A 20,012-nucleotide genomic window follows, 5' to 3' on the forward strand; every position below is an offset into this window, starting at 1 on the left:
CCTGTTAAATTAGCCATTACAGATAACATGGCTGTTCTTAAAAAATTGTGTACATTTATAAGAATAATCAATAATATTATTTGTCCTCCTTAATACAAGTTATGTATATTATGAAAGTGCTGTATATCTACAAACGAACACTACACGAATAATGATTGTATATAATATTATAAATATGTTTTCTCTATGCATTATGTTATGAAAAGAGAAATAAACCTATTTGAATTTGAATTTGAATTTGAGTTCAGGCTAATTACAGATTATAGAAGTTAACTCACGACAGAGAATTTGCATCATTTTATACCGCTAAACACTCTCGTTATTAAACAAAACAATAAATATAAATCATAGGATCATACATGTTCTGTGTATGCTTGACCATCTATCTGGCTGCCTGTTTGACACTGTCTACCAATTGTATTTATTTATAATGTTTAGCCTGAACATAAAATGAAACTATCAAACTTAAGTATCAAAATAACAATACTTACAACTGGAGTTATCTAGATTAAAAGTTACAGCTAGATTTTTAAATGAATAACCAATTTTCTGGTATTCTCTTTTGTAAGCTGAAAAACAAGAAGAAAATAAGATCTATCATCAAATAAAAATCAAAATTCTAAGCAACAAATCTTTACATTAGAATTTTTTTTAAGTAAATCATTCCAAAGAATCATGATCATAGCACTTTTCATAATCATTATGTTTGTTAAATGATAAAACATTGTTTTGAAGATGCTTGTTCCAAAAGTTTTTAATTCAAAGAACTTTTCATAATGTTTATCAAACAATAAAATACTGTTTTGAAGATGGTTGTTCCAGAGGTTTCAATTCAAATAGTGTTAATGACAAAGAAAAAACTTGAATACTCCACTTTAATTATAAGATTCAATCCTTCCATCAGTTTCTAACAACAATGAAGGAAACAATACTCACGGCCCAGATGTTTTTTCCTGTTATCACTCATTACGTTTATAAGGCCCTTCACATTGTCGTCCATTCCTTTCACAAATTTACAAAATGTTTCCATCTTTTTGTCTCTGAAAATAATATTGTTCAAATTACAGTGAAAACAGAGTAAGGAATTATAGATATTTGATTTATTTATTGAAATAAAAAAATCTTTCCTAGAGATAAACAATCATAGACTTTGAATAGATATCAACAGTACACAATGTGTACAGTTTCGCTTCAATTATGAATTGAATGGCTTGGCAACTTTTTGAATTTTTCTTAACAGATAATTGGAAAAAGTAATATAATTTTTCTAATCCCAGAGTAAACAAGAGGCCCATTGGGCCTGTATCGCTCACCTGGTTGGATTTGACCAAATGTCAAAATAATGTTCATGTTCAATTTGTTCATACATTATACAAAAATGTACTCTCTGAAAGACCATATGGATTATTTTTACAACATAATGGTGTTTAAAGAATGAAGTCCCTTAGGGTGGGGAAAACCCTTTGTGGCATAATGTTTTAACATTTTTAATTTGGGAAGAATTTTTGAATTTAGGGGGTAATTTAAAATTTAATGATCCAATAATGATTCTACCATTTGGGTTTAATTTTAAAAATTAAATCCTCTGTTCCCCAGGGCCCCTCCCTTAGGCCCCTTTCAGACAATAAATATATCTATCTCCCTTCCCCCTTTAAGGATTAATTCAAACCGGTCAAACAAACAGGTACTTCAAAAAATTTTTAAAATAACCCCTATTTCCCCATGGTTTCAGTAGAAAAAACATCAATACGAAATTTTCCCCTCCAATACTTGAACCATTTTTAAAAAAAATTTTTATAAAAAAATTTTCATTTTTTTTTAAAAAAAAAAATTTTTCAATATAAACTTATTTTTAAATAAGAACATTGTATACAAAAAGAATCCCTTTTTAAAAATTGAAATTTTTTAACAAAAAAAATATTTAACAAAAAAAAATCTTTTTAAAAAAAAAAAAAAAAATTTGTAACAAAAAAAATTTTATCAATGAACCCCGATAAAAAAAAATTAAAAAAAAATAAAAAACAAAAAAAATTTATAAAATTTTTAAATTTTAAAATTTCCTTTTCTTAAAATCAATTTTTAAAAAAATTTTAAAATGGGTTTTTTTTATTCAAAAATTTACTTTATAAGTTTATTAAATTCCTTTTTTTTATAAAAATTCCCTTTTTTTTCCTTTTTTTAAAATTCCTAGTTTTAAAATTTTTAAAATTCTTTTTTTAATTTCCTAGTTTTCCCCCTTTTTTTTAAAAAAACCAATTTTCCAAATTTTAATTATTTTTTCCTTTTTAAAAAAACCAAATTTTAATTTCAATAACCACCGTTTTTCAAAAATTTTCATTGTTTATTTTTCCTTTTCTTATTTGGGAAATAAAGTTAAAAAACGAAACAAAAAACTTCAAATTAAATTTTACCTTTAAAACAAGGTAGGGAAAATTTTAAACAACAAAATTTGTATTTTCACCCTTTAAATTTTTTTTTTTCCAAAAAAATTTTTTTTAAAAAAATTTTTTATCTTAAAAATCGCTACCCGTTAAAATTGCCTTAAAAAAGGGTTTTTTCTTAAAAAAATGGTAATTAAAAAAATCAATTAAATTATTTCCCCCTTTTAAAACAAGTTTTTAAAAATTTAAATTTTTATTCCGAAAAACCCCCCAAAAAAGGAAAATAATAAATTTTTTTATCAATGTATTAAAAGGAAAAAAACCCTTTTTAATTAATTTAATTTTTCCCAAACAGATTATAAAAACTCCCCAGAAATTTAATCATTTTTTTAAAAAAAATTTTTTTAAAAAAAAAATTAAAAAAATTTTAATGTTTTTACTAAATTTTTTTTTTTGCAGTCACCCTTGTAAAAAATAAATTTCCCGCAAAAAATAAAACCAAATTTTCAAAAAAAAAACACAAAGGGCAGAAAAAAAACCAAATTTTTTTTAAAAATTTTTTGGTTCCTTTTGTTAAAAAAAAAGAAAAATAAAACTTCTCAAAAAAAAAAAAAATTCAAAAAAAAACTTTAAATTTGAATTTTTTTTAGTAAATAAAAAAATTTTTTTAAAAAAACCGTTTTTAAATAAAAAAATTTTTTTTAAGTCTTGAAAAATTTTTTGAATTTCTAATTTTTTAAAAAAAAAAATATTTTTAAATGGGTTTTCCCGAGGGTTTCAAAAAGTGTTATGACGAAAAACTGAATCTCCCCTTTAAATTTAGTTCAATTTTCATCATTTTACAAAAATGGGAAAAAAAATCAGGCCAATGTTTTTTTACCAAATTTGTTTTAAAGGAATTTAGTCCCTTTTTACCTTCCAAAATTTTCCCTATTTTTTTTGATATTATCCCTTAATGCCCAGCGACACTATCATAGTTATGGGATTGAGGGTCCAGTAACCATTTATGCAAAATCTGTTCCCCCATCACCACGGATGTTTCTGACCAAATTGGGTTCAAATCCATTTAAAACTCAAATCTCTATTTCCCCTATTTGGCCCCTCCCTTCAGGCCCCTTGGGGGTCAGAGTCAATATTTATATAAACTCTCTTTCCCCCTTCCCCTAAGGATATTCCAGACCAAATTTGGTTCAAATCCATTCATAACTTCATGAATAATAGCGATTTAAAGGATAAACCCCTATTTCCCTATTTGGCCCCGCCCCTCAGGCCCCTGAGGGTACAGAGTAAAAATGTATCAGAACTCGGTTCCCCTTCTCCCAAGGATGCTCTTGACCAAATTTGGTTAAAATCTATTAAAACTTTATGGCAAATAGCAATTTAAAGACTAATCTCTATTTCCCCTATTTGGCCCCTCCCCTCAGGCCCCTCAATATTTATACAAACTCTTTCCCCCCTTCCTCTCTCGATGTTCTTGACCAAATTTAGTTAAAATCCATTCGTAACTTAATAATTAATAGCGATTTAAAGGATTAACCCCTATTTTCCCTATCGGACCCCACTCCTCAGTCCCCTGGGGATTCAGAGTAAAAATTAATACCAACTCGGTTCCCCTTCTCCAATGAATATTCCTGACCATATTTGGTTAAAATCCATTAAAACTTTATGACTAGTAGCAATTAAAAGACTAATCTCTATTTCCCCTACTTGGCCCCGCCACTTAGGTCCCTAGGGGTACAGAGTAAAAATTCATATCAACTCTGTTCCCCCTCCCCTCAAGGATGTTCCTGACCAAATTTGGTGAAAAGCTATTCAATACTTTAGGACTAGTAGCGATTTAAAGGAGTAACCCTTTTTCCCCTATTTGGCCCTGCCCCTCAGGCCCCTGATGGTTGAGAATAAATATTTAAACACTCTGTTCCTCTTCCCCCAAGGATGTTCCTGACCAAATTTGGTTCAAATTCATTAATAACTTTATGACTAGTAGCGATTTAAAGGATTAACCCTATTTCCCCTATTTGGCCCCGCCCCCCAGGCCCCTGGGGTTCAAAGTAAAAAATTATACAAACTATGTTCCCCTTCTGCCAAGAATGTTCCTGACCAAATTTCGTTCAAATTCATTCATAACTTTATGACTAGTAGCGATTTAAAGGATTAACCCTATTTCCCCTATTTGGCCCCGCCCCCCAGGCCCCTGGGGGTTCAGAGTAAAAATTTATACAAACTATATTTCCCTTCTACCAAGGATGTTCCTGACCAAATTTGGTTCAAATTCATTAATAACTTTATGACTAGTAGCGAGTTAAAGAAGTAACCCTAGGCCTATTTCCCCTATTTGGCCCCGCCCCTCAGGTCCCTAGGGGTTCAGAGTAAAATTTATACAAACTCTGTTCCCCTTCTGCCAAGGATGTTCCTGCCCAAATTTGGTTCAAATTCATTCATAACTTTATGACTTGTAGCGATTTAAAGGATTAACCCTATTTCCCCTATTTGGCCCCGCCCCTCATGCCCCTGGGGGTTCAGAGTAAAAATTTATACAAACTCTGTTCCCCTTCTGCCAAGGATATTCCTGACCAAATTTGGTTCAAATTCATTAATAACTTTATCACTAGTAGCGATTTAAAGAAGTAACCCTAGGCCTATTTCCCCTATTTGGCCCCGCCCCTCAGGTCCCTAGGGGTTCAGAGTAAAAAATTTATACAAACTCTGTTCCCCTTCTGCCAAGGATGTTCCTGCCCAAATTTGGTTCAAATTCATTCATAACTTTATGACTAGTAGCGATTTAAAGGAGTAACCCTATTTCCCCTATTTGGCCCCGCCCCTCAGGCCCCTGGGGGTTCAGAGAAAAAATTTATACAAACTCTGTTCACCTTCTGCCAAGGATGTTCCTGACCAAATTTGGTTCAAATTCATTCATAACTTTATGACTAGTAGCGATTTAAAGGATTAACCCTATTTCCCCTATTTGGCCCCGCCCCTCAGGCCCCTGGGGGTTCAGAGTAAAACTGTATACAAACTCTGTTCCCCTTTCCCCAAGGATGTTCCTGACCAAATTTGGTGAAAATCCGTTCAATACTTTAGGACTAGTAGCAATTTAAAGAAAAAGTTGACGGACGACGGACGACGGACGCTGCACCATGGCATGAGCTCACCGGCCCTTCGGGCCAGGTGAGCTAATAAAGGGCAAACAATGAAACAGATAAAATCATGATATAATCTACCCCCAAACAGACTGATCACTACAACAATCCCACACAAGGTAAATCTACCCCCAAACAGACTAATCACTTCAACAATCCCACACAAGGTAAATCTACCCCAAACAGACTGATCAATACAACAATCCCACACAAGGTAAATCTACCCCCAAACAGACTGATCACTACAACAATCCCACACAAGGTAAATCTACCCCCAAACAGACTAATCACTTCAACAATCCCACACAAGGTAAATCTACCCCAAACAGACTGATCAATACAACAATCCCACACAAGGTAAATCTACCCCCAAACAGACGATCACTTCAAACAATCCCACACAAGGTAAATCTACCCCCAAACAGACTGGATCACTTTCAAACAATCCCACACAAAGGTAAATCTACCCCCAAACAGACTGATCACTACAACAATCCCACACAAGGTAAATCTACCCCAAACAGACTGATCACTTCAACAATCCCACACAAGGTAAATCTACCCCAAACAGACTGATCACTACAACAATCCCACACAAGGTAAATCTACCCCCAAACAGACGGATCACTACAACAATCCCACACAAGGTAAATCTACCCCCAAACAGACTGATCACTACAACAATCCCACACAAGGTAAATCTACCCCCTAAACAGACTGATCACTTCAACAATCCCACACAAGGTAAATCTACCCACAAACAGACTGATCACTTCAACAATCCCACACAAGGTAAATCTACCCCCAAACAGACTGAACCTTTCAACAATCCCACACAAGGTAAATCTACCCCCAAACAGACTGATCACTACAACAATCCCACACAAGGTAAATCTACCCCCAAACAGACTGATCACTACAACAATCCCACACAAGGTAAATCTACCCCCAAACAGACTGGTCACTTCAACAATCCCACACAAGGTAAATCTACCCCCAAACAGACTGATCACTACAACAATCCCACACAAGGTAATCTACCCCCAAACAGACTGATCACTACAACAATCCCACACAAGGTAAATCTACCCCCAAACAGACTGATCACTTCAACAATCCCACACAAGGTAAATCTACCCCCAAACAGACTGATCACTACAACAATCCCACACAAGGTAAATCTACCCCCAAACAGACTGATCACTACAACAATCCCACACAAGGTAAATCTACCCCCAAACAGACTGATCACTACAACAATCCCACACAAGGTAAATCTACCCCCAAACAGACTGATCACTACAACAATCCCACACAAGGTAAATCTAACCCCAAACAGATTGATCACTACAACAATCCCACACAAGGTAAATCTACCCCCAAACAGACTGATCACTACAACAATCCCACACAAGGTAAATCTACCCCAAACAGACTGATCACTACAACAATCCCACACAAGGTAAATCTACCCCCAAACAGACTGGATCACTTCAACAATCCCACACAAGGTAAATCTACCCCCAAACAGACTGATCATGTCAACAATCCCACACAAGGTAAATCTACCCCAAACAGACTGATCACTACAACAATCCCACACAAGGTAAATCTACCCCAAACAGACTGATCACTACAACAATCCCACACAAGGTAAATCTACCCCCAAACAGACTGATCACTACAACAATCCCACACAAGGTAAATCTACCCCCAAACAGACTGATCACTACAACAATCCCACACAAGGTAAATCTACCCACAAACAGACTGATCACTACAACAATCCCACACAAGGTAAATCTACCCCAAACAGACTGATCACTACAACAATCCCACACAAGGTAAATCTACCCCTAAACAGACTGATCACTACAACAATCCCACACAAGGTAAATCTACCCCCAAACAGACTGATCACTACAACAATCCCACACAAGGTAAATCTACCCCCAAACAGACTGATCACTACAACAATCCCACACAAGGTAAATCTACCCCAAAACAGACTGATCACTACAACAATCCCACACAAGGTAAATCTACCCCCAAACAGACGGATCACTTCAACAATCCCACACAAGGTAAATCTACCCCCAAACAGACTGATCACTACAACAATCCCACACAAGGTAAATCTACCCCCAAACAGACTGATCACTACAACAATCCCACACAAGGTACAACTACAAATGAATGGACAATTTCATATTGCTACAAGGTAATTCTACACACAATATAACTGGCCATTTCACTGTTTTGTATGATGAGACAGAGTTACAGGTGGATATTTACACATCTCTCATTTCCAGTTGGGCGACCGGCGTCCTCAGGAGTATGAAGAATTTCCCTCCAGTGTATTCGTCTTTCTCTGCTCTCCTTTTACCCTCTTTCCACTTCTGCAGTGAGAAATGATACATTCAGAGAAATTCTATCTCTACAATATATTAACACCCAATTGTTTTAAAAGAAAGTTCACATGAATCTGCATTTTAGTTCTTTCATAATATTGAGCAGACCCCGGTATGTTAAAGAAGTGGTATTATAGCATATAAACAAGTGAAATGGTAGCAATAGAAATCTGTAAAACAAATATTTCAGGTGTACATCAACATCATTGTAGCCTCTTTCTCTATATATGTACATGCTGTCCCTAGGTTTTTAGATTTATCTTTCCCCAAGTATTTCCCCTTTTAGCTTTATTTTTCCTTTTTCATATTGATCATTCCCCTTTTAAGTTTTCTCTTTTTTTTTTTATTGGATCTTTCCCTTTTGAATTTTGTTTTTACCTTTTTTATGTTAATATCTCCCTTTTTATTGTATCTTTACTCTTTTTAGCCTGAACTTTCTGTTTTAAGCTAATCTTTCCCTTTTTAGGGCTACCTTTCCCTTTTTTAGGTCAATCTTTCCCTTTTTAAGTTAATCTTTCCCTTTTTTAGGTCAATCTTTCCCTTTTTTAGGTCAATCTTTATCTTTTTATGTTCATCTCTCCCTTTTAGGTTTATCTCTCCCCACTTTAGTGAATCTTTCTGTTTCCACAATGGGGCTCGAATTAGCCACCTCACCCTCTAAGCGTACACCTTACCACTAGGCTAAGGGAATTTCCACTACCTAAATGAGTAAGGTGACCCAATACTCTAAACTCATACAATTGCATCTTTTCAGATTGTTTACCTTGTCATTTGTACAGGTGAGGAAATGATGGAAGACTTCGGAGCGGGACATCAATGGATGCCGTACCATTCTGTTGATCCAAAGCTGTAGTTGGTGCATTCTTTCTGTTATGAAGTCATCTTCATATCGTCCTACACACAAAAATCAATATACATATTGAGTTAGCATCATCTCAAGATAGTACACATCATTTACAATTATCGGTCAGGTAAAATATGTACCTTATTATAATTTGAACAAAAACACAATACCTCAGAATGAATATATAATTTTCCCACATGACAAATGCATGTTTCTTTAAATCCTGATTCATGTCAATTCAATCATTGATATTATAAAAAAAAATGTTTTAAGTTACAGATAATTCTGAATAGTATTATCTTTGATGTCAATAATTTATCAGAAAATCTGCTCATTCAACTTTCATTTGTCAGAGAGCTCAGGAAACAAGAGAAGTCATTCTAAGCAAGTGACTGAAGCAGCTGACAGGCATTCCATATTTACCTGATCCATATTACACTGTTTTGTACATTCCTTGGTATCTAATACCCATCTTATTTTGGGTCTTTTGTGAAATCATGATGAGAATTGATGGAGGATTTTACCCATTAAAACAGAGTTACAGTGACATTTCTTTACCTTGAGATGATCTAATAAATGTGTAGATTGTCATAAAAATTAATAACTTGGAGTTTTATATATCACTATATATCACAGCAACAAAGCCGTCTCAAAGCAGTTCAAAACTTAACCTACATGTAGAAAGCTTGGTGAAGATAGTGTGAAGATCACACATATCACCAAGATAAAGTCACAGTAATCTAGATAAACCTGCAGTAGTTTTATACAGCACTCTCAAGACTTTCGTAATCCTTCTAGCATTAACACATGCCCTATAGTCCAGCACAGACAGGTATAACACAAATATTTTCTGAAGTGAAATCAGTGACCAAGAAAGAATTTTGTTTATTACTACTCAAGAAATACTGCACACAAGTAGAGAAACACTAGACCTAAATATTAAGTACTACAGCATACAAACCTGTTTTAAGGATATCAACGAAGCCATTTAACCTCAGCGATCACATTGTGAGTTTACCGCACCAATGATAACTTCAACCATGTTAATCATGAATTTTCCCTTCCAATAACATGCACACTCTCACATGCGAAGTAATTTAAACAGGTGTAAATCATATTTACAGATCTAAATATGATTCTTATTTTCTTTAAATTTTCTTATTTGTTCGATAAGAAAACAGATGTTAAAATTTTACAAATTGAAATCTTTTAGTACCTCAATCACTACCCAAGAAAAACATAACCCAAGCCTATTTATCAGAATTATTTATTGGATTAGAAAGACAAAAGTAACAATCAGTTCAAGAACTACTCACCTGAGCGGCCTACCAATGGAACAATGGACAAATGAAATTAATATCAAAGACAGACATGACAGGAGATTTATGATGACATGAAACTCATTATAGGACAGACACTGACTAGCTCTGATGCAGGGAGTAGATGCTAGGAATAGTGAGAGGTTGTTTGCCATGATGTTACTGAATGAGGATGTAAACAGTTATAGATTGATGATTTTACAGAGACAATGTGAGGATAATGAAGAGAGAGGGTGCTTTAATCAATAACAAATAATTAAATTTGTTTGGGGTGTTACATCCTCAGCTAAAATCACATGAAGATGGTACCCATATCTGAGATGAATCCACTAAATGACACTGTTATAGTGTTATCATACTGAAATGACGTACATACCAAGACACTGAGTATATGTTGTTAACATATCTGAACATAATCCAGTTCATTCAAGTACATAACATGTTAATTTAATTTTGTTTGAAGAGTATGAAGTTATAATTTATAGTGCTATCTTACTGAAATGTTATACCTGGACACAAGAGTACTACAAGTAAACATCATGAATATACCTGGTAGTAGGTACTGCTATGTGTGACACAGGAAGTCTGAATTTAGTGAGTCCACTTCAATCAATATCGTACAAGTCCTTACATCATCAATATATCCTGGTAGTGGATACCGATGTGTGTGACACAGGAAGTCGGACTTAAGTGAGTCAAGTTCATACATAATGGGTTAATTGAAAAGAGTATGAATTGGAAAATAATGATCCCTTTTAAAAAGGACAATATAGACTTGAAGTATGTAAGATAACCCACCAATGAATTGTTATATTAATTTAAATCTAGTTTTAATTTGAACATGTAAATATATCATTTTGAGCAATAATTTTATCCCAAAGATTAAAATTCACACATCACAAATCATTTGTATTGTGGAGCTCGAGTTCAGGTTGGGACAACTTGCCTGATGGTCCTGATCTCTTGATGAAAATTTATTTAATTAAGAATTCTTTGTGGTGTTCAATTTTTAGAAATATTAGAGAACATGTTGAATCAGACAGTGGACATGTACTGTTTATTCAGTTTTATATTTTCTGACATCATGTGTCAGAATTTCTCAAATAATCAAGGTCTGGGTAAAGGTGTGTTGATGACTGGGTAAAGGTGTGTTGATGACTGGGTAAAGGTGTGTTGATGACTGGGTAAAGGTGTGTTGATGACTGGGTAAAGGTGTGTTGATGACTGGGTAAAGGTGTGTTGATGACTGGGTAAAGGTGTGTTGATGACTGGGTAAAGGTGTGTTGATGACTGGGTAAAGGTGTGTTGATGACTGGGTAAAGGTGTGTTGATGACTGGGTAAAGTGTGTTGATGACTGGGTAAAGGTGTGTTGATGACTGGGTAAAGGTGTGTTGATGACTGGGTAAAGGTGTGTTGATGACTGGGTAAAGGTGTGTTGATGACTGGGTAAAGGTGTGTTGATGACTGGGTAAAGGTGTGTTGATGACTGGTAAAGGTGTGTTGATGACTGGGTAAATGTGTGTTGATGACTGGGTAAATGTGTGTTGAGGACTGGGTAAAGGTGTGTTGATGACTGGGTAAAGGTGTGTCGATGACTGGGTAAAGGTGTGTTGATGACTGGGTAAAGGTGTGTTGATGACTGGGTAAAGGTGTGTTGATGACTGGGTAAAGGTGTGTTGATGACTGGGTAAAGGTGTGTTGGATCATGGGGCAGCGGAGTTCTTATGGTGGGTATGTAAAAGGTTTTGTTTGTAGGGGTTTAACATCCTCACAATGGTAAGTGTCATCATATAGGGACAGGTAAAGGCCCTCATAACACAGGAAGGGTCATTATATAGGGATAGCAAGGTCAAGGACACAGACAGGGTCATCATATAGGGACTGCTAGGTCAAGGACACAGTGTGAACAAATAATTTATATTATGTGCAACATATCCCACAACCAAATCTTTATCATATTCTGAAAGAATTTAAAAAAATCAAAACACCACTTTTAATGATCATTATAAATTGTACAGAAATCAATAACGAAACCAATTTTTATTCAGATATAATTGATAGCAATAAATGTTCCACTAATATCATTCAATAACATAAAAGCATACACAAAAGAATTGCTTAAATTCTAATTTAATTCTTATGCTGGTGTTATTAATTAAGCCATGGATCCAACACACAAGATTTATGAAGTATATTAATTCAGAACTTTCACAAAAATTCCCAGACAGGGATACAGGTACAGTGCTATGTCTGTGTGTAAGCAGGATTTGTGTTTTGGGTATGTGGTAGTTTTAAAAATTTGGTCTTTCACACTCCAAATGACCACCAATTGACAAACCTTTTTTCATTCCAGCGGAAGAAAGTGACCCAATGCCAACTGAAAGGATTTTTAAAATGAAAAAGAGTCCCAAAATATCAACAATCTGATAACTATCTTTCTAGACAGATATCAATAAACGTCTTTTTCTGAGCCAAGACATGTAGAAGATGATGTCATATCAGAAGATGACTAATATATCCCCCCCCCCCCCCCCCCCCCCCCCACACACACACACACACACTGCACAAATACCCAAGTCTTCAACTAAAGTTGAATATACTAAATAATATCAACATGGAATTTTATTCAAAATATGTATACCTGTATACGGCTTTGAAAGATTCATAATTGCTATTCAATAAAACAGTAGGACTAGATTCACTTATAACAAGGACCTATTAACAGACAGACAGACAGACAGGGTTCTAAACACAGGTATACTCCTCACCCTTAAGGAAGACGGCAGTGAATGAATTAAGCTTTTACAGGAAAAGTTAATGATTTCTTCCACAAAAAGCAATATTATTGCGCGAGACGTTAAACTAAATGATTCTGTATTCACCATCATGCACAACATAATAAAGGGTACAGACAGGTAGATCCATTTACAGTTATTGTATAAATAATCTAAGAGGCCATCCCAGTTCCAGCTATGTAATTTAACAAAAAATTCCAGAGAGATTATGGCGCCCACCATTGAATAATCTTTATTGGTTTTATGTTAGACAGATCTTTTCTCTTGTTTTCCATTCTTTCCCATGTTCCTCTTAATCTTTCGATAACAAGGGGAATCTATGTATAAAATCTAGAAAGATTGAAGAAGAACTTTCTGAGAAAAATTTCAACTGTTACAATTCAAGATCGCTGCATGTTAGCCAATTTTTTGCTTTTTTGATTAGTCTCAAAATTGAGCAAGCACAAGTAGGGACCAAAGGAAACCTATAAGAAATCTGAAAAAGATCCCTGAAAAACTGTTTTCAAATCAGTCTCAAATTCTAATATGCACAACTAGGGACCAAGGAACACCTACATGTTACATATGAGAAGGATACATGAAGATTTTTTTTTTTAAATAACGATACAATAGATTGCTTAAGGACAGACGAGGGACCACAGACAAAAGACGATTTGAATAGACGATGATGGGTTAATTAAGTAGTAGAGATATAAGATTATCTATAAGCATACACAGTTCAGTTAATTTGTTAGGTTTTGGCAAAATCATTGTGATAGAAGTGCAAATGAATTCCAAACTTAAAATAAAATAGTGGAAACATGAATGTGCAGCATTGCTATATAGATATCTGTTGATTAAGTTTAACACGGAGAAACCTCTCTTTGGGATAAAACCTCCGATCAGATAAGACAGGCTTGCCTGTACACTATATATAAGCCTGGAGTGTTATTTTGAGGTGGAGTGTTGTTGTGAGACGTACCTGATATTGCCTTGTCAGGTAGAGGTGGGATGGGAACACAGGCAAACTTCTCCTCTAGTCTCTCATGTAGCCAATCAAAATGTTTGTACCGTCGGCTTACCTGGATATTACTGAACTGTAAACAGATTCAACATACAGAACTCAACTGATATAATGTCAGAAACACAAGCTTTACATAACTTTGTTCAAAGAAACTTAAAAATGTGATCATTTATCCTGTAATTATTATCTTGCATTGGTCCCCTGCAATTATTGTAGGATAAATACAGTACAAATCTACAAAACTACCCTACATTAAATATTTGGATATGGTAACTACCTGTCAAATGTGATCTCCTGTCAAAACCTGTCTACTATGACCACATGTACAACCTGCCTAGAGGAACCACCTATCTATTCATTTACCGTACTACAGGACACACGTCATCTCCTAAAATATCATTCAAGACAAACTGACAGAAAGTTCATTGATTGGATTGAACACTTACTGAGGGTGTGATCTGGTAGGCTATGAAACTCTTAAGACCTTTTAATTTACTCTCTTTCTTGGGTGATGTCACCTCACAAGTGAACCTGTCGGTAGGTAGCGGCCAAACAGGTCCATCTGCAGTTTCCTACAACACAATGGTAACACTTAAGATCAATAAGCACTAGGGAACCTGAATTTGGTATATTATCAGGTTAATGCATGTATAAACATGATGAAATAAATAATTAATTAATTCAACCTTTGCAAATATCACAAGCACAAATTGTAATGTAGCTTCAGTACATTATACTTACTGTAATTGTGATGATGTCGTTTTCGGACACATTCTCGTTCTGTACCTGACCCATCATAAAGGCCTCACCGCCAGCTTTAGCAAACTGTGAAAATCTGTAATTAAACACAACATTATCAACCAGAGTCAAAAATACACCAGATGATCATTGATATGGAAGATGGAAGATGTTTAATGAAATGGACTTTGTGTGGTGGCACCAATCATTTCCCTAATTTATATCAACTGAATAATATATTATTATCAATTCAAGTACATTTATTTATCAAATATTAATATAATATATGTTAAAACTTTTCTTCGCTGTGCCATATTTTGACATGTTACCTGCTAAAACTTTTCTTCACTGTGCCTTGTTTTGACATGTTACCTGTTAAAACTTTTCTTCACCGTGCCATATTTTGATATGTTACCTGTTAAAACTTTTCTTCACTGTGCCATATTTTGACATGTTACCTGTTAAAACTTTTCTTCACTGTGCCATATTTTGACATATCACCAGAAGGAGATAACTGTTTAGGTTCCCGTTTTGGCTGAGAAAGACCGAAGTTTCCCTGGCCTTGTAACTCCTGAACAGACAAAATACACACAATACAAATTATTTTTCAATAGAACAGAAACTTCATGAGGTGGTAGTATGGGAACATTTTATATTGCCTGAAAATTGAGAATGCACTAGGAAAATATATGTACAGATACTTATTCCATAAGTATTAACATTTAAATGTTCCCCATTATCAATTATTTCAGAGAATGGAACAATTCAAACATTCAGCCTGTAATTATACTCTGTGAGTACACTGTGTTAACTGGCTGCGTACCTGAGATGTCCCACGGTCTGTACTGGTAGAGGAGTGATCATCATCATCCTCCTCCCATTCCTCCTCGTCCCACTCCTCTGTACTCTGCTGTGTGGTGAAGCCCCCTCCGACAGGGTAGTCCCCGCCTCCTGTGTCAGCCGGTGTGTTCTGGTAGTGGTAGTTGTACCCGTTTGTAGTGGAGGAGGATGAGTACTGACTTGCTCGGTGGTCATCAGTGTAGTCGCTCGTTACTGGAGGAGTAGGTATCGGTGGTGGGGGAGGAGGAAACGATGGTTCAGGTGGTTCCTCTGATATCTAATAAAGGATAGATGGTAAAGACTACAAAAAACATCCCCTCTGATATCTAATAAAGGACAGATTGTAAAGACTACAAAAAACATCCCCTCTGATATCTAATAAAGGACAGATTGTAAAGACTACAAAAAACATCCCCTCTGATATCTAATAAAGGACAGATTGTAAAGACTACAAAAAACATCCCCTCTGATATCTAATAAAGGATAGATTGTAAAGACTACAAAAAACATCCTATCACTAGACAACAAATGTTTACTACAGTAAAACATCTATATATCCCATCACAAGACTATAGGCTAGGTCTATTCTAGTAAAACATCTATCCCATCGCAATACTACAGGCTAGGTCTACTCTAGTAAAACATCTATCCCATCGCAATACTACAGGCTAGGTCTACTCTAGTAAAACATCTATCCTATCACAAGACTACAGACTAGGCTATTTCTAGTAAAACATCTGTCCTATTACAAGACTAAAGACTAGGTCTATTTCTAGTAAAACACCCAAAGTCTCCATGTTTTGCTTACATATTCTGATAAAATGTCTTCTCCACTATCATTATAACCATAAATGTCCACTATCATTATGTATAATAGTTCAATACCCCTATATGGACCATTTATAAAACACAGTTTATCTCATATAACAGAAAATTAGAATGATTTATCAAAAATCATCAATTACTTGAGAAAATTAAAATAACTTAACACAATGAATTAATTATTAACGACAATATTGTTATCAAATATACAACAGATTCCACAGGGAGTATGTATTGTGTTAGCCATGCTATGTTGTCATAATAGTTATAATGTCAACAATCTGGTCAAATGGCATTTACAACTGATATGACTAATATCTGATGAATTCTTTGGTTTTAAAATATATAAAGAATAGTTGATGAAGGGAAAATGCCATACAAAGGTAAACATACCTGTATATATACAGATAGTTGATGAAGTGGTAACATACAAAGGTAAACATACCTGTATATATACAGATAGTTGATGAAGTGGTAACATACACAGGTAAACATACCTGTATATATACAGATAGTTGATGAATTTCGAAGTGGTAATACCATACAAAGGTAAACATACCTGTATATATACAGATAGTTGATGAAGTGGTAACATACAAAGGTAAACATACCTGTATATACAGATAGTTGATGAAGTGGTAATGCCATACAAAGGTAAACATACCTGTATATACAGATAGTTGATGAAGTGGTAACATACACAGGTAAACATACCTGTATATATACAGATAGTTGATGAAGTGGTAATGCCATACAAAGGTAAACATACCTGTATATACAGATAGTTGATGAAGTGGTAACATACAAAGGTAAACATACCTGTATATACAGATAGTTGATGAAGTGGTAACATACAAAGGTAAACATACCTGTATATACAGATAGTTGATGAAGTGGTAACATACAAAGGTAAACATACCTGTATATATACAGATAGTTGATGAAGTGGTAACATACAAAGGTAAACATACCTGTATATATACAGATAGTTGATGAAGTGGTAACATACACAGGTAAACATACCTGTATATATACAGATAGTTGATGAAGTGGTAACATACACAGGTAAACATACCTGTATATATACAGATAGTTGATGAAGTGGTAACATACAAAGGTAAACATACCTGTATATATACAGATAGTTGATGAAGTGGTAACATACAAAGGTAAACATACCTGTATATACAGATAGTTGATGAAGTGGTAACATACAAAGGTAAACATACCTGTATATATACAGATAGTTGATGAAGTGGTAACATACAAAGGTAAACATACCTGTATATACAGATAGTTGATGAAGTGGTAACATACAAAGGTAAACATACCTGTATATATACAGATAGTTGATGAAGTGGTAACATACAAAGGTAAACATACCTGTATATACAGATAGTTGATGAAGTGGTAACATACAAAGGTAAACATACCTGTATATATACAGATAGTTGATGAAGTGGTAACATACAAAGGTAAACATACCTGTATATATACAGATAGTTGATGAAGTGGTAATACCATACAAAGGTAAACATACCTGTATATACAGATAGTTGATGAAGTGGTAACATACAAAGGTAAACATACCTGTATATATACAGATAGCTGATGAAGTGGTAATGCCATACACAGGTAAACATACCTGTATATATACAGATAGTTGATGAAGTGGTAACATACAAAGGTAAACATATACCTGTAAATAAGCTTCTGGCACCAAACCCTGGTGTCCCAAGTCATTCTTGGCCTCCCACCATCCATCTCCAATATCCTGAAAATACATTAAAAATATCATGTATGTTATAATTTATTTATTGAACAGGTTTTATGTCTACTATTACAACCTTGTGGCCTTTCAGCTGATGATACCTGTTACAATAAACTTATAATTGAACAATTTAAAAAGTATTAGTAAATAGAGTACACAAATTCATGAGAAATGTAAAATTTTGCCATGAATATATTGGTATATACATGTAGTATGAAATCTTATTACCTTGACATCAACACGATGTGAGAGGTATCACTCACTTTGGACTTAAAAATTACATTAAGTGACATTAAGGATAAGTGGACAGCCACATCACATGTACTGGGTAACTATATATATAACTAATTAAGACTAATCATGTCATCTAACTACAACTGCAATATCCTTATGATGAAGTGTGCGTATAATCAGTTTACAAGACACACATCAGACTTCCTGGTATTTTGTGTCTTATAATCTGGACTTTCCATAAGTTCACTGGTGGTTTAATTTTTATTTTTGTTAAAAAGTTTAATGTTCATGAATTAAATTGAAAATTAACTTTGTTAAAAAGTTGAATGTTCATGAATTAAATTGAAAATCTATGTGATTTTATAATATAACACGTGTACACACATGTACATACAATTATAGTGTACAACCTCTACCAGATGACCTTTGAAGATTGAATCATGACTATTTTTTGTATATTGTTTATATCTTGTACATAGCTAGAATACTCAGACATCCACGTGTAATACATCAAATTCACCCCCTGTATATATATAGATCAAATAACATGTTAATTCCCCCCGTGGTATACTCTATATATAGCTACAATAATTACATGTTACATCTTCTCAATGACATGAAATACTTGACCAATTTATCACCAAGTTCGAAGCAATACATTTCTCTTTCATACACTTATATGTAATATGATGGTGATAATACAGTTAGAGCATTCATTCATTCATTCATTCATTCAGACATGGATGGATGGGTGGGTGGATGGATGGATGCTAAATACTGTATGGAAGGAAAGTACATGTATGTGTTGTTTTAACCAAAATATGCACCAGAGGTAGATACACCTACCAATATGTGCCTCATTATGTTATTACAATACAAATCATAGCTATTTTAATTAACATATCTGACCTGTAAGGTCAAATATTAATTTCAATTTTAATTAACAGTGCACATTTTATATACAGGCCTATTGGTTCTTAATCATATAGGTAAGTGGCATGTATATGACACTGTACATACTTCACTGAAAAGTGACACACAAAATGTCGGTTTGTATAGGAAGTAGAGATCAGAGCATCCTCTTAAAGTGTATCCCTGTGCTGAGGAGCCTGGTGTCAATTCGTGTTACAATCTGCTGGTGAGTCATGGATGTTTTATGTCAACTCACTCGCCATTCACTGAACACTGCAGTAGGTCAACTGCCACTGTCTAAAGTGCAGGAATACTGTAGGCCTAATGTTGTCTTTGTAATTCCAATGCCATATTAATATAATACTGTGAACAGTTGGTGTAATTAATTGCCAAATAAACATGTACAGTGTGTACACTAAATAGAATATTAAGCTGAATCTTATATGATCTACAAACATCAGTACTATATACTGATACCTTAATATGATATTTTTGCTATTTTTTTTTTCGGCAGCATATACACGTTTCAAGGTATTTTTTATATTCTTGTATAATGCACCCAGCTAGACATGGGGTGTACAAGGAAGGGAAAGGTTATGTCTTTCACCTCACAACAGCTGATGTTGATAGGACATATGAGCCGGTCATAAATATCCTGTATCTGCATGCAGACATGTATATCTGCATCATCAATAGATTCTGGATGTATGGCCTTTAAATTTTAAATCCAGATAATTTATTCAGCTGGTGTAGTACATATGCTGTGCAAAATAATTTGACCAGCATTATCATATATCCCAT

The 20,012-nt window shown here is 34.4% G+C and overlaps 1 protein-coding gene across 2 annotated transcripts in view; it reads right to left on the reverse strand.

Annotated features, from left to right (window-relative positions):
* The window catches only part of LOC117335657 (sorting nexin lst-4-like), a 41,436-nt gene that overhangs the window by 13,965 nt on the left and 7,459 nt on the right, over nucleotides 1-20,012 (reverse strand). Inside the window, exons 3-13 of one of the 2 annotated variants that reach the window (XM_033895803.1) lie at nucleotides 17,994-18,068; nucleotides 15,456-15,749; nucleotides 15,091-15,203; nucleotides 14,636-14,729; nucleotides 14,341-14,466; nucleotides 13,853-13,967; nucleotides 10,093-10,101; nucleotides 8,696-8,826; nucleotides 7,817-7,920; nucleotides 937-1,040; nucleotides 492-569 (exon numbers count right to left, since the gene is read on the reverse strand). In XM_033895803.1, coding sequence (XP_033751694.1) covers nucleotides 492-569; nucleotides 937-1,040; nucleotides 7,817-7,920; nucleotides 8,696-8,826; nucleotides 10,093-10,101; nucleotides 13,853-13,967; nucleotides 14,341-14,466; nucleotides 14,636-14,729; nucleotides 15,091-15,203; nucleotides 15,456-15,749; nucleotides 17,994-18,068 — 1,243 coding nt within the window. The remainder of the gene's footprint in view (nucleotides 1-491; nucleotides 570-936; nucleotides 1,041-7,816; nucleotides 7,921-8,695; nucleotides 8,827-10,092; nucleotides 10,102-13,852; nucleotides 13,968-14,340; nucleotides 14,467-14,635; nucleotides 14,730-15,090; nucleotides 15,204-15,455; nucleotides 15,750-17,993; nucleotides 18,069-20,012) is intronic. The other variant, XM_033895804.1, reaches the window with a different exon arrangement.

The sequence above is a fragment of the Pecten maximus genome, chromosome 10 (genome assembly GCF_902652985.1).
Source record: "Pecten maximus chromosome 10, xPecMax1.1, whole genome shotgun sequence".
Lineage (NCBI taxonomy): Eukaryota > Metazoa > Mollusca > Bivalvia > Pectinida > Pectinidae > Pecten > Pecten maximus.